General features: G+C 38.0%; 1 protein-coding gene across 6 annotated transcripts in view; it reads right to left on the reverse strand.

Moving 5' to 3' along the window:
* Window positions 1-9,032: 9,032 nt before the first annotated feature.
* Window positions 9,033-16,768, reverse strand: part of cnot2 (CCR4-NOT transcription complex, subunit 2) — a 113,480-nt gene continuing 105,744 nt past the window's right edge. For all 6 annotated transcript variants that reach the window (XM_052030655.1, XM_052030654.1, XM_052030652.1 and 3 more), the window contains 3 exons: window positions 14,648-14,748; window positions 14,305-14,449; window positions 9,033-10,118 (listed from right to left, as the gene is read on the reverse strand). In XM_052030655.1, the coding sequence (XP_051886615.1) occupies window positions 10,032-10,118; window positions 14,305-14,449; window positions 14,648-14,748 (333 nt within the window). In that variant the 3' untranslated portion in view covers window positions 9,033-10,031. The remainder of the gene's footprint in view (window positions 10,119-14,304; window positions 14,450-14,647; window positions 14,749-16,768) is intronic.

Raw genomic sequence — 16,768 nt, forward strand, 5'->3', positions numbered from 1 at the left:
ATTTTAAAAATAAAAATAAGGATCATGCTTAGTTTTAAACAAGTGTGCCAAATTTCCTGAACGAAAGAGAAGTCGTCACTCCAAAAAGTGAGGCTGGAGCAGGGCGATTTGCAAAGTATTTACCGCCACGGGGAATTTCTGAAAAAAATAAAACTGTAGGTGCTGGAAATCTGAAATGAAGACAGGAAATGCTGGAAATACTCGGGTCAGGCAGCATGTGTGGAAAGAGAAGCAGTTAGCGTTTTAGGTCCGGGACCCTTCCCGAGAACCGTTATAACCAAGGGCTCCGGACCTAACCGTTAACTATTTCTCTTTCCACAGATGCTGCCTAACGGGAATTTTCTGGTCATGTCTGACTGTCTTTCGCCCTCTTACGAGAGCACACCGAAGTCGCGGCAGTAACTGTATCATTTTTTTTGAATGGGAGATTATTGTGGAGCCAGAGAGCGCCGAGAAGCGACCAATGCCAGATCCACTGTGCCGGATAGTGTTAACCTGCAGCTACCATCTTTCCAATAACGCGAGCCCGTCCCATATAAATCGTTGCCAAAGAACGAGGCTCGCTCGTTTACTATTCACAAGTCCCAAAATACAGAATTCCCTGAATTGTTCAAATGACAGCTTAATCTAGCTGCAAAGAAGAATTGTGGGACTTCAAACTGTAAATTGCGCCTATAACCATTTTAAGAACTCATCGCCTCATCAATTAAGTTCAGTCAATCAATCTTAGCCTTCCAATACGTTGTTTTGCAAGTTTTAAATGTTGCCAGGTCAGAGTGCTTTGCCCTAAATGATTCAATTACATCGTTACATTTAGTCACTTAAATAAATGAACTGTGGAAAACTTTCTTTAAAAAAGTTTCCAAAGCAGAGAGGGAAGTGCGTTTAAGAATTGAAAATACTCAGCAGACCCGGCAGCGTCTGTGGAGAAACAGAGTTAGCGTTTGGAGTCAGTGCAACTTTCGTCAGGTCCTTCTGAGCTGATCACGGAGCTGAAACATCAACTCGGGAGGTGCTGTCGGAGCTGCCGAGTATTTCCAGCATTGTTTTAATTTCAGGTGTCCGGCAGCTGTAGAATTGTACTGGAGTGAGATGTGTTGACGAAAGAATCTCCGGGTTCACTGCAGAGGATCCCATCAGTTTGTCCGGTCCCTACTGGTTCAATTCACCGCGATCACGCCGATTCCAGGGAAGCTATACATCTGAGTTTATGCCAAATAAGTTTGCGCAGAAACTCTAGCCCCGAGTCGTGGCATTTCGCCACAGTGGCAACATTTAATCGCCCGTGGGCTCTAACGCAAAACGGTGCAGTGCGAACTTCCAATCAGCGGACAACATACATTTAGAAAACTCAAGGCAGCTGTTCTGTTGCGCTAATCAGCGAGCAAAATCTTAATGGGCCGTGGGTCCTGTTGTGCTTGACGACTGTACTTCACGAATCCGAGTTATTCCCGGAACCACAGACCCATAATACTCCGGCCCTTGTTTATGCATACAATGAATTCTAATAAGTGACATTTATTTCATATTTTCTAAATTACCAGACTCCTTCATATTTCCTGTGAGGTAATTGTGTAAAACACATCAATCGGTTTAAACTGAATTTGCCATAGAACAGCAGATGCACGGAGACAGTCAGAACTAAACTGTGATGTATTTAGGCCACGGTTTAATTTCCCGTTATGGGACATAACAGGACTGGGGGGGGGGGGGGGGGGGGGGTCAGGGCAGCTTGGTACAACTGAAGCTGGGACCATGGCAACAGACGTGAACCTGCACCACCAGCAATGAACCATTCCCCCCCCCTCACACACACACCCCACACCTGAGCGTTGCCCCCCCCCCGATCAATGGTGATATCAAGTGAATACTTGCATTCATTGCATAACCTTTAACATATTAAGCTGCCCCGGGTAGCTCAACAGAAGAAATTATTAACAAGTTTTGAGGTTTCCCCATAGAAATCCAAACCTTGGCCAAAGAGGTAAATGTTAAGGGAAGCCTGAAAATGAGATGAGAGGATTCCGAAGTTTGGGGCCTTCTGCAGCCGAAGACATTACTGCCGACGGTGGAGATTCAGACCAGGGATACGCAAGATACGCACTGAGATCTGGGAGGTTGAAAGTGGCCGTCTCAATGTCTGTGCCGGCGCAACAACATCATCATTTCATGCTTTGGAGATTGATCAGAGCATTTCTAACAACCCTTCACATTGCGAGCTGGGAGCAAGGGATGCGCTATTTTCTGACGCTTCCGTTCATTTGGCTTATTCACATTTAACCAGAGTGGATGAAAGGAATAATACAAGACCCGCGCATCAATCATGGTCTCACACATTGCCAAGGAAACGGGGTCAGGATACAAGCGGGAGGGATTGTTCCATCAGCTCTCTCACCTTCCTTTGAGGATAGCGTCCTGTTAAGACTGGTGAGATACAAGCTTAATTTAAACATTTCCCAATCTTCAGTTCATGTTGTAATTAATGTAATGAAATCCCCTGCTACTCCACTGAAATAGGGCGAAGACTTGGCTATGTACATTCTTAGTCACGCGTTTTGTAATAGGAGCCTAAGCCAAGTATATGATAGACGGGGGCAGAGTAAGAAAGAAGGTAAGACGGGGGCAGAGTAAGTAAGACTCAGCTGATGAGTCGTCGACTCCGATTTTGAGTGCTGTAAAATTTTTAAAAAGTTTTTGTAAACCCATCCCGAAGTACAAGCGGAATATGTTAAAACACATTTAAAGTGTCATTACTGAACAATATAGCACAAACACGTTAAAATAAATCCAGATTTGTTTAGACTCCGGTGGCGAATGTTGACACGTTAAAACGTCAACGTATTTGGTTGGGTCTACAGCCGCAAACAGTGGTTTTAGAAAACAGTCAAAATATTACGGCATTGGTTTAATTACATCATTGACTACTTTAAACAATCACTATCTCTTAAGGGGAGTATTGCCCCACTGGAAGAGTTGGCTTATACTTAGAGTGGATGGTCGGTCCACCGTCTCGGGAGTTTGCCGAAACTGAACCAGGTGCCATTCTTCTTTGAAATCTGCTCACCACGTTTCTTTATGTAACAGATCCTGTTGTCTGGTGCGGCGACTCAACACCACTCTATCACAGGCAACTAGGAATGGGCGAGGATTGTTGGCTTTACCAGTGGAACTTGCGTCCCCATAAATAAAACTTCCAACTGTATATTCTAAAGTACAAGAATGTTAGATAGGTCCAATACCGATAACAATGTCCATCTGTGTCCACTTAACAATAACATAACGGAGCAGAGCCAGGACTTCAAATTTACCTAGGAAGCCCTGGGTGGGTTGAAAACCTTGAAAGGGAAGGCCTCGTAAAAGAGCAACAGGTACGTTCGCGACGCCACTGTTTAAGTTTACTGTTACATTGAAGAAACAGAAATATGAACCCAAGAAAACACATTTGGAGGTGAGATATGTATTGTTAGGAAGATAGCTGTGCTTCCATTTTCATCAGACTGCCAACATGACTCAGGCCGTTAAGTCAAAAAAAGTACCTGATCCATACAGGCAAAGAATTACTCACGGCCAATCCTACCCGTGTCAACTGGTGAGCCTGCACGTACAACAGTTGGTTTTATCATCCCAGCCAGCAACTAATTGAGGCATATGCTCCTGATCACCAGTCAACAACGCCTGGTTCGACAACCTTGCAAAACGTATCACATGAGCAGACTGGTCAATCGGGCGATGTGCCAGACGTTCACTACTGAGCTAAACGGTCCATCATCAAAAATATAGTAGCCCAAACTGGAACTACAGAAAGTCAGAAGGTCTAGAGAAACAAAGGACTGCAGATGCTGGAATCTAGATGAAAAACACGATGATGCTGGAGGAACTCATCAGGCCAGGCAGCATCCGTGGAGAAAAGCAAACGGTTAACGTTCCTGACCCGAAACGTTGACCGCCTGCTTTTCTCCACAGATGCTGCCTGGCCTGATGAGTTCCTCCAGCATCATCGCGTTTTTCATCAAAGTCAGGAGGTCGCTGGGTTCACATAGTCTTTAATAATTTGTAAGGGAATCTCACCTTCTTTGTATTGTCTCTGGGCTTCTCGGCTTCTAAGACATTTCTCCTTGAAAGATGCTTTGTTCCGTACGCCAACGGTGCTTTAGTAATTGTTTTCTATTTCCCAAAGCGAGCAAAGATCGAGGGCCGATGCTCTTTAAAATTTAGATGAATGACGTGATCTCATTGAAATGTACAGAATTTTTACTGGGGTTTCCAAGTTGGTGTTTCCCCTGGTTTTGCGTGTTGGGAGGGATGTGAGGGTGGGGAAGAGTTCGAGAACCAGGGGTCACCGTCTCAAAATAAGCAGTTGGCTAATCAGGACATGCAAGAGAACGCAAATGAACCTTTGTATTTGTCCAACAAAGGCCTAAAGGTTCAGTCCTTGAACATGTCAAAGAGATCAATAGATTTCTAGATATTACGGAATCAAGCGAGAGAAGGCGTACAGGAAAGTGGCACTGAGGTGAAAGATCTACCATGAACTTGCGGAAGGGCAGAGTAGAAAGGCAGGAACTAAATGGTCTGCAGCTTTTATTTTTCTTATGTTCAACAGTTTCACTGTAAATTGATAACCCCTTATCAATTCCCAGTTGGAAAAATAATACGAGTCACGAATGGAATTGACAACTGGAAATGATCCTCTGGCCACACACTGATGTCTTTTCTTCCTCCTGCATCACAGCCCCAAACTATTGGATTTCATTTGAAACCATACTTTCAATTTCTGACCTCAGGACAAGGAAACTGTGTCTGTACTCACAACAATGTTCGTTTCCATTTTTATGTACAAAATCTTTAAAATGATGTAACCTTTGATTTTTAGTTGGTATGGGAATCTGGGTGACCTAGATTTATTTTCAGTACACATCAAGCCAGAGACTAAATGATCAAACAGAACTAAATATAGATCATGCCATCTATGAGTGAAGTGGGGCTTTGAATTTAAAAAATAATTAGTCATGGATTTCTTGAATGAAAATATGAGAGAGAAACCACTTCACAGGGCAAAAGGTTCTAGGTTTCTGTTCGTTATTTACAGTTTGGACAGGATTCAGACGGGGCAGGAGGGCAATGCCTACGAATGGCTTCAGCACACCAGGGTTGGTGGGAGAACAAAGAGGTCGTAATCCAGTGACCATTTCTGCAAAAAGGAATCTGGAAAAGGTAAGCCAAGAGTTGAGCTTGTCTTGATGCTCTCTACAAACAAGTAGCTTTATTTTATTGTTTGGAAGACACTGGAGGGACACCAGCATCCACAAACGTGACAATCAAAATGTTAAAGGGAGACCTAGAGCTTACAGCTATTGAGTAATATTTGTTACAGCACTTTCCAGAGAATGCCAACAATATCACTGCAGTGATACAAAACTAACTACAAAACATAAACAATATACAGTCAGACTTTTCGGTATCAATATTACACTGCCAACAAAAATTAGGAGTTTAAAATATTATAAAATCACCTATTTTAATTTAAACGTGGCAGAGCTCAATTTCAATGACTCCAAAGTCTCTAACAGCCACGTAGGACTCATGGTTCAACATAAACTCAGGAGTACCTCCTTGCATGAGATAGATCTTTCCATCCTATATTCTCAAGCAAAACTGCCACAGTTAGTGCCAAATTAGGGATAATTTGAGCATTCTGCCAAAAAAACGAAGATTTGTTCTTGACGTCATCAATCTTTACAACCAGAGCCATTAATCTTGATGTGTTGAAGTAGGTTTAATTTGGGTCTAACTCATTGCACTTGAGTACTTTCGACATTGTCTTGATTTTGCATGTCTGATTAAGACCTTAGCATGCCTACAAATTACCAACATGATTGCACAGTCTGAAAAACTTGCTCTGATGTAGTTAAAGATTAAACAGAATTACCATCTTTTGGAGTAGATTATAAATAGAGGCCTCATTCCATCATTTCCCGTGGATATAATCACATGGTGTCATTTATAAAAGAGCAGAGTTCTCCCGCGGTATCCCTACCAATATTCATTCCTCTAGCCAACGCCACAGGTTAGCTAGTCAGTAATACCTGGCTGCTTTGAGGACTATGTTCTGCATAAATTGGTTGCTGTATTGTTTCCTATTTAACAACAATGTTACTTTGTTCAAAAATACTATTTTGCTGTAAAGTGCTTTGGGATTTCGCGAGGTAATGAAAGATCCCATATAATTGCACATCCTTCCTTACCTAAAATACCATACTAAATGTGGTAAATAGTTAATGAAGGTCATACTTCACCTTTTACTATGAGAACTGTATCTAAAGATGGTATCGTTGGTGAAAGTACCACTTATTCCAGTCCTTTACTGAGAAAAAAACATTAATGGTTTGCAATTTAATTAATTTCAGTCTGACTTACCTTCAATGTGGTTATGCCTGCAATGTTCAAACAGCAGCATAAAGCTGACTGCTGGGGATGGGGGAATGGTAGATTTTTCAACCAGTTTCCATTCTGATCTGGAAAAGCAACATGCAGTGCTGTTGAAAGACTAAACAGAGTAAAATAAAACTGATTGCTAATCGCCACGATAATGTGAATGATGCAGTAAGCCTGATCACTTCTAGAATGACAAGTTGAGTGTTATTAAATATTGCCAAAAATGGGATCTTTATCAGAGGTTTTAGAAACTTAGTAACAGAATTTCAAGCTTGTGGAATTTAGAACTTTGGCTAACATAATAATTTGAGATGCTTCTGTTTTTAAAGGAATTAATTAACTATTTGGGCAAAGAAATGGCAAACCTCTCTTCAGAAGTAAGCATTCTTGTAGTATATGTCAATCCTCATGAAAATGACAGTAAGGATAGTGAAGGGATTTGTTATGGTCCAGCATGATCCATTGCTAATCAATTGTTTTGGCAGTAGCAAAGTTGTATTTACCAAGGGATCTCTGGAGACTGAATAAGCTCTGCTTAAGCTTTACATTCTGTTTTATCATTGCCATGCTTTATAGAAGTAAGAATGGCGTTTCTTGAAAGTCTGACCGACTAAATTCAATGCTGTATATGATGCACAATGATTTAAAGCTTAAGATATTACACACACTTAGCAATGACTTTGCAAATATCCTTGTTATTTATTCATTAAATAAATTCTCTATGTTACTCAGTTGGCACTACTTAACACTAAGTAGGAAGGCCAGTTCTTTTTAGGAGTCAAACAGTTCCCAATAAGACATTACAATCACTTGTGAAAATCTTAATCTTTATGATTATTGGATAGCTAAATCATCCAAGTCTAATTAGAGTTTTTTAAAAAATGGTAGATGCTGGAAATCATAAGCAAAGACAAAATTCTAGAAACACTCAGCAAGTAAGGCAGCACCCATTGAAAGAGAAACAGAGTTAACATTTATCTTTCCATAGATGCTGCCAACTTGCTGAGTGTTTCTAGAATTTTGTCTTTGCTTATGATTTCCAGCATCTACCATTTTTGTTTTGTTTTATTTTAGTATAATAAGTAGTATCCAAAATTCTTCAAGTAGTCCAGGGGGGGAAAAAAGCACTGGTTGTCAACATATTAAATTAATTGCAATTGCATGATTCTAATACAGCACTGTTTTAGCTACAGAATTTTTCTTTTACTCCCTGGCAAAAAATTGTTTTGAAATTAGGTAGAATTGATCCTTTTTTTTTAAATGGTCTCAAACTTAAATCCAGTATTTATATGTAATCAAGAGCATAAATAATTAGTTTTCACTTTAGGTAGATATATTTAACCTATCTAACATTATGCAAAAATATCACTTGAAGTTTACACCTTTATTGATTCCAGATTTGACAAAATCCTTGCATCTTACAGGAAGAAAAACAGAAGAGCTGGAAGAAACCACACTAAATGCTTAATACACATTACTGTGTACATACATATCCACAGGAATTCTTTTGAATAAAATGGGAAGAGTGCAGCTTGTGCATGAGGGTAAAGATATTTGGAAATATTGTATTAGTGACCATTTTTCCTGCTTGAACAAAAAATATGAAAATATTATAATCACATTTTTAATGCAGAAAATGTTTGAGAGAAAAAATTTGTTGTGAATGTTAGTAATTTCAAATACTTATATCCTGAACATTGCATAATTCCAGATAACCATACAAATATGGCAGTCTAAATGTAAGCTGCAGTCTAACTAGTATATGAAAGTTTGAGAGGACCATATTTTACTGGCTAGTTAACAGCATAAAATCAATGTGTGTAATGTGCTGGATATGTTGACGTAAAGTATGAGATTTAATGCTGATCAGTTAATAAGTAGGGAATAAATGCAAAACAAACCAAGATTGTTTGTAATTTCTGAGCGATGGATTTAAACACATACAGTTAATGTTTGATTCCTGTGGGGAGACAATAGAATCAGAGTTGTGGGTTGTACAACACAGAAATGGGTCCTTTGGCCCATTACATCCATGCTAACATTTTTGCCCAAATACACTAAAAATGGCAAACCTGTTTTAATTCTTATTGAACTATAATAACTTGATAGGATATGCACAACATAATGCACAAAGTTATCCCTATGGTAGATAGGGGATAGGTATCAATCCTGATCCTTCAGGATGTGGTTACCTCATTATAACTATGTTTTTTGCAGAATAGGCACATTTAATAAGCATTTATTTACTGATTATGCACGAAAGATTAACTATATTTTTGAGCTAATACAAAAGGTTATTTGTGTGGAGTGATTGCCTGTTCTTCCCAACTTAATTAAGAACTAATGAGCACCATTGCATAAATTTATAAATAACACACGGATAGAAGAATTCAGAATAAAATCAAAACTTACCTGCAGTAATCTAGTCAACATAATGTTTGAGAACAAGCTTCACATGGATGTTCCAACAAATACTCCAAAACTTTTCACTGTATTGAACACTACAAATTTAAAAATACAGTTTGAAAATTCAAATTAAAGGCAACACTGCAATTAGGACAGCTTTTCTACTTTATTACAAAGAGAAGAAGCTTTAATGTGGTCAGAAAATACAAGATTGATTTTTTTTAATTATTTTTTTCCTATGAAATGCTGCTGTTCAACCAGCCATTGTGAATTGTCTCAGTTCACTTCCTGAAGTCCCATCATGTTCAATTGGGTATGGATGTCCTTGGCTGCTGAAAATCTGGCCCTTAAGTGCACAGGGCGACACAGCGGTCCCCTGCTCAGCAGTTCCCGAAATGTCCTGTTTTCATGTATTGCATCCATGCACACCTCCGAAAAATGAGGTACAGCAGGGCAAATATTTTCCAAAATAGATGTCATATATATAATATATACACATTCGTACATACATATCTTTATTCATGTGATGTCCAAAAATTAAAAAAATGTACACTTTTATTACAAAATTGTAACAAAGACTGGACAGTGTTTTGCTCATTCTGGAAAGATGAAGCCCAGTGATACACAACCGTGGAAAATGTCCAGAGGTCGTGGCAATAACGTTCACTTAGACAGTCAAATGTTCTTGCATTTAACTTGACAGAAATGCCATTCAAAAACATTAGGGGAAAGTAAAATGAACAAATCAAACGCAGGCTGCTTATCTTTCCAAATGAAATACAAGAGGATCTTCACATAAAAATGCACTACACATTTTTTTATTACCAGTTATGCTACAATGAACAATGCAAACTTTTTAAATTTTTACACTTTGGAAATTTAGCAATGAAAGTATTGTCGGTCCACTTGCCCCTTAGCAGAACAGTCTGCTGATAGGCTGAAAAATTATTTTTTGTGTCGTTTTTTTTAAACATACCCTGCTCAAAATAATTAAAAAAAACAAAAAAAATACAAATTCAGTTGTGTTGGGCAGCACATAATTACTAAGGCAGGACTTCAAAATGTCGATCCATCCACATGAGCCAATTGCCAGATCCTCAAAGAATAAAAACCAGGATGCCTGAGCCACTTCGGTTTCTGCAGTTTGAGTATTGTGCTGAGACAGCCATACCCCATGAACAGTTAAGTCTTTAGAAGGCTTGCTGAGCAGGGTTGTAGTTCAAAGATGATGGCAGATGAGGTCTTTCCTCTAGTTTATCATACTCCAGGTGGAACTCCTGAAATCCCAAAAAGAACAAGTCAGTTATACAACAACAAACTTTCACCTGAAAGCAACACAAGACACTTGGTGACATCTATGGGTGTAGATGGTGTATCTTCATAGATTAAACAGCACATAACTTGTATTTTACAATTGTTTTTAAGGAAAGATGCTTCCCAAAGTTCTTCAGAAAATGTCGACAAAGGGGGAAGATATTACCTTACAAAATGAATATATGTCTAAAGCACTTCAATGCCTCCAAAGTGCTATGAAATGTCTTTTAGCTGTGAAAGGCATCTTATAGAAATAAGTCTGTGAGTGATAGATGAGCACCAGATCAAATATATGTTATGGAAGCTCTTAAAGATGAAGAGGTAGAGAGGTTCAAGAAAAGAGTTCCAAAGAGTAGAGTTGAGTTAGCATAGGTCTCTCTTAGGAAGAAAGAAAAACAGGAGCATACATCTTGGGAGGGCTTACACAAATGAAAGAGATGGCAGAGATTAGGGCAAAGTCAGAAATGTATTTACATACTAAGAATTTGAATTTGATATGATGAGAGAGAGCAATAGTGCTACAGAAAAACTGCAGTTTTTCACTGGTGGATGAGGCTATCAGCACTGTGTTAAAAATTGTACCTCACAAAGGCATCCAAGGGCTTCAGTGATGTGGTAACATATGCAAAACACAAAGGTAGGAAATATTATTGATCATAGCTTTTGTTGGGCAGGATGTCCATTTTAAACAGAGAAGAACAGGATGGTGTTACAACTGGTCTGGATCAGTTTAAGGGAATGGCTCTGGAGGAAAATGGAATAAATAGTAAAGGAGCAAGAGCTGTGGATAAAAATTGAAGACACTTGTACAGACTCCCCAGTCTTGAGTTGCGGGAAAGTTGTTGTTGGACAAGCAGTCTGAGAGTAGTAAAGTAGTCAAGGTGTTAAGAAAAGATGGTGGTGGGTTAGAACTCACGATCAGCATAGATGAAGGATCATGGCTCAGTGAACACACTCTAAAGTTGTGGACTGAAGCCAGAGCCTCCAACAGATTATCTTCATTGAAAAACTGGGAAGTGGCATTTTTTCAGGAAAGATGCTAAATTAGTCTCCCTTCTCAAAAGGATGATGAACCACCAGAAGTTTATTCTTGGCAACCAAAATTATTTTTGCTGGCTTATCACCAAATTGCTCTTTAAGGAGTCATTTAAAAATAGCTGCCACATTTATCTGCATTGTACAATGACTACATTTCAAAGGCACTTCATTGGCTGTGAAATCTCTTACACTCCAGTGTGGTGAAAGCCACAATATAAACGCAAGTTATGTAAGAGCTTACTTTTGTGCAAGTGTTCACTGAGATGCAGCATGTATATAAAAAGGAAGGCATATTAGATAGGGGGCTCTGAATGTGTGGGATGGAGAGAAAAGAAACCATTGGGACAGAAAGGAATGCAGCAAACAAGAATAGTTTCATGGTACTGCATTATAGGGGAGCTTTAGAGGAAGATGCCATGGTCCACCACATTTAAGAGGAAAAATAATGTAGCAATTAGCGAGGGTATTGTTCACAGTATTTTAACGTTTAAGAAAATGACTTGCATTCATATAGTGCCTATACATCTCAAACACATGACATGTTAAGTACCTGAAACGTAATGACTTATGTCTGAAAACACACGATATACTATGCCACAAACCTGCTGCAATTAAATTGGCAGCTCGTTTGCCATCATTGATGGTATTCTCTAATAAATATATAAGAGAACACCAAAAGTTCTATCTTAACAAGTAGGTATTATCCTAGATGGAGTAAAAATATAAGCATTGGCATTTTAAAAGAAAAATGAAGCATCCTACTATGTGGAAAAAAAATCTTTGAAAACAAAGTTATATGATACTAAAGTATGTTTTGAACTTTTTTTTAGGGAGACCATAAGGAATGATGTTTCAAAACATAGCCAAAACACAATGAAATGGAATAGCGCTCAGTAATTATAGAGGTGGATTGATATTATCACATAATGCTTTGAAGAAACAATCTGACTAACTTCAAGAATGGTTTGTATGATCTCTTCAATTTGGTCACAATTCCACAAAAATATCATTAAACCACACCTTCAGTAATATCTGGTGAACCTACTTGATGGGAATCTGGAACTTCTTCAAAATCAGATCATCTAAAAGGGAAAAACTTGTGATTTCAGTAATTTTACTCTTTTGTCAACAACACACACCTTCAAAGGTCCAGCAATTGATGCACAGTGTTAGAAATTAGTTGGGCCTTTGCAAATCCTACGAAATGTCACTTTAATTGAATTATGTCAAAATGCTGCTCATTTCAAAGGTAATGGATTTAATTTATAAAAATGTAAGACTGAAGAAAGAGCATCTTTCCTAGCAGCGTTTTGTTTACTTAATTATACATTTGAAGGCATTTCAGAGTTTAATTTGCAAAAAAGAAAATAAAGTGATTTAATGCTAAAGGATACAAATTAATCCGTTCAATTTGAACCTGCACATACCTTTAAGGTATACAGAAAATTATGAATGGAAAATGCAGTTACAATAGATGTTTGTAGTTTTTTGATTGGGGTAGAAAAAGATTGTGATTTTTGATGACATTCACAAGTGACCTGCATCAGACTGCTCTACTGGTTGTTATACTAAAACTTCAATGTTGAACTAACAAGATCAAGACTTCAAAATGAAATTTTGCAATGGTCACAATTATATAATAACTGGTCTTTGAGTGAAGCATTAAGAAATTCTCATCTCAGTAAGTTTGTTTCTGAGTGGTTGGTGTTGCATTGCACTTCTTGAACTGCACAGATGCTGGATATGTGACATATCTGAATCATTAGATTGCTTTTTGTCCATTGTTAGCAGCTGCATTGAAACTTGTGAAATTTGCACTAAAGTGTTTCAGTTTCTATTGGGTGAATACAGACTGAAATCAGGCACCAGTTATAATGAATATAAGTAAATTCTGTTTTGTTGGGAGTCCTGGACTTTTAAAAATGTCTTGGGACTTTATCAGTTATTCCATCCAGCTTTTTTTTTAAAAAAAGTCGAATCTACTGGCCTTACTTAAGACTTTATTAAGTCATTTTTTTTAGTTAACATCATCTTTAGTTTCATAAATGGTGCACTGCTCTTGACAAAACTGAAGTGCAATGTTTGCTACATATCATTTAGGAGGCTTCAAAACAGGCCTTCACAAAGTCAGCATAAGTAAATATTTTTCTAATTACCTCTTCAAGCGCTGATGATGAGTTCTCTTTAGGCACCCAGGTTGATCAGCCTTTTGAATGTCAATTCAATTTATCATATCCTATATTGGCCTACTTCCTCCAATAGGCAATCAATAAATATTGCATCATTCAAGACCCCAAGGGCTTTCCTTCAGGAAACTGGATTCAGATTTAAGACCTTTAGAAAGTGCAGGATCAGAAAAGACTATGCTCTTGGCTAGTTTTGCTGACTTGCCCAGTCCTTATTAAGAAGTTTAAATATATCTAGGCTCAATTAGAAACAAAGGTGGAGCAATCAAAGAAAAAAAAAATACAACATAATTACAGTTTTAAAACATAAAAAGTCAAATAGTTAATATTAAATTAAAATTTAAGTGACTGCAAAATATTAAGCTCAAAGGAAAAGATAAAATAAACAGGGAGAGGGAATGAAACCAGAAGTTTTTTTAAATGTAGTTAACATTGTAAACATCAACATTTCAGTTAATATTAAAGAAATAAATCTACTTCTGACAACTGATTATATGTGCTGTAGAATATAAAAGGATACAGAGAAAGTGTAGGAAAATGGAATAAAACTTGAAGAATATTAAAAGGTATAATGAGCCAAATCCTTTTATGTTGTACACTGTATTCTTCTTCAGTCCAAAGTGGAAATCTTCAAAAAAAAAGCCTAGAGAACACGGAACTTGCTAGAATATCTAGCAGTTTCAAGGGTTAAAACATGAGCACACAAATCTAGGCTATTTCAGCTGTCTTTATTATAGAGAACCACAGCTCAGATTTGTTGGTCAGAAAAGAAATACACAAGATTGCATACAAAAACATTTGTTTCCAGCAAACAGATAATGCTTAATCTCCAGTAAAGAAACATCATTAGTAATTCATCTGACTCCTGTACAATAGGCCAGCAATTTCTGCATTATATAAAATCAATTAGTACATCAGCTCTTACTTTAGCAACCTTTCTCCAGTTAAGACAGTCAAAGAAATAGTATGTCCCCCTTTCATAGGTGTTGGTCTTTACTGTTGGCTCCATTCCTGGGGCCCTGGTGATCCAGACTCGCTCTTCTTTGTGGTACCTCCAGTCTCGGTTAAATCTAACATTCATAATATGATAAAAGACATTTATGAATATTAGTCACATTAAATCTATCCAATAAATAAGATTAACAAATGGCTAATTCTTTTGCAAAGAGATAAAATTTTGAATCAGAAACATCATATTTTAACATGCAAATTGTCTCTAAAAGAAATTTAGATCAAACTAAATGTGTTATACATTTAAAAGGACATACAACTCTACTGCTGCAAGTAACTGTAAGACATCTCCTCCATTCATGTAGTACAGATAGAAAAGGAGGTCTTCTCCATAGCGGGCAAGTTTTATTGCAGCAAGCTGTAAAGAAATGATTACATCAGTTTTATTTTACATTTTGAATACAAATGCCTAAAATAAACAAGTTATATTTTATACACAAATTACATAAGGCACAAGAACAGCAAAAGTACATAGATATTCATACATTCATATTCTGAAAATATCACAATTGTTAATCCTTCAAAAAATATGGTATGAACATTGAACTTTCCAATTTTAGGTAACCCAATCCCCTTATGTTCCTTTCCCACTCCCACCAGTCCACACAAGTTCTCTCTCACTTTTTCCATGCCTCCCTCTCTTGTTACCAGGACTTCGTACCTTTCCCCATCTGGTCCCATCTGCCTATCACCCAAATACCTATCCACCTGGGTTTCTTCTTTCTCGGTTCACCTTTCCTATCCCCTTTATCTGTTTCTACCTATCAGACTCTACTTCAACATTCCCTCTCCCCCACCTGCTTCACCTGCCCACCATCCCCCCCTCCCAATCTGGTTCCACCTATCACCTAACAGCCCCCATCTTGCCCCTCCTCTCACATCTATATGCCGGCTATCTTCCCTCTACACTCTCAATCCTGATGCAGGGTCTTGACCCGAAACACCAAGCATCCCTTTTCCTCCACAGGTGTTGCTGAGTTCTTCCAATGGCTTATTTATTGCGTCAGTTTTCAACATCTCCAGTTTCTTGCATTTCCTGTTAACCCTTCAACCTGGATATCATATATAATCTGCACAGCTCTGACCTCTGCCAGCAAACCAAATTTAAGTCCAAAAATGAAGTATAATCACCGTGCAAGAATATGCACATTAAAATCTTATTAAAGCGCATCCTAATTATACTTTATTAGTTCCTAAATTCATATTTTTGTCACACTTTAGTGACAGCTTTTCCCATTTATATCTATGACCACATTTCCTTCACTATACCTGTTTGCTGCTCCACCCATCTCATTCAAACTTAACTGTCAGGCTGAGGTGTTATTCAACTTTCCTGATACATAAAATACTTCCCTTCAAAGCTCCTATTAAAACAGTTTAGATCAGTTTATGCACATGAAAATTGTCTTGATCATTCTGCTACATCAGTGCCACACACTAAGTGAACCAACATTGCACCGTAAGCTTCTGGTGCTGTAACATGCATCAGCTCTGCCTCCCAGCTTTGAAGAAAATCCAGAAAATATACTACAGTCTAAACATCCTTCTTGCCAAACTACTCCATTTTCAAATTTAACAATGGAATATTTGAATATGATATTATTTATAATAAATACAGTGAGTATGTGTGTCTTTAAAAACTGAACTGAATTATGGCTATGTGCTTACAATAAATTATTCCATGCGCTCTAACCTCAGCATCGGTAGACTTGGTTTTGACTTCCTGTATGCAACACCATGGGACATGGACTAGTTATCAAAAATAAAATCTGTGAAAATGATTTTTATACTGTTCCTGCTTCAGATAATATATACAAACCATAATGCAAAGGACAAAGGATCTTTAACTATCAGTCCTGGTGGGGTTAAGCTCTCAAGGTCACAGCTCAGGGTTAACAGTAGCATATAGGTTTCATTGTCTGGACATGATAAAGCAAGACTAGGAAGGAGACTTCTACCTGGCCATATCCAGATTTTTTTGCAACTTAATAGAGAAAGCTAAAGGAATTACTAGCTACAAACAAATTTGATGTTTATCTTACAATATAAATAAGTCATTAATGGTCTACTTAAGATTATCGACAACACTGCCCCACTCCCCAACCCTAGATTCAGTCCCAAACCCTATTGCACTAAAGTGCTGAAAACAATTAAAATGTCAAATAATTGGTCACTTTACACTAATAGCAACAAACCATCTGCTAGAGGAACTCAGTGGGTTGATCAGCACCTGTGGGAGGAAAGGATTTGTCAACGTTTTGCACCCAAAACACTAACAAATTCCTTTCCTCCGACAAATGCTGTTTGACCCGCTGAGTTCCTTCAGCAAAAATTGTTCGCTGCTCTAGTATCCAGCATCTACAGTCTCTGGTCGGAGG

The sequence above is a fragment of the Pristis pectinata genome, chromosome 15 (assembly GCF_009764475.1).
Source record: "Pristis pectinata isolate sPriPec2 chromosome 15, sPriPec2.1.pri, whole genome shotgun sequence".
NCBI classification, from domain to species: Eukaryota; Metazoa; Chordata; class Chondrichthyes; order Rhinopristiformes; family Pristidae; genus Pristis; species Pristis pectinata.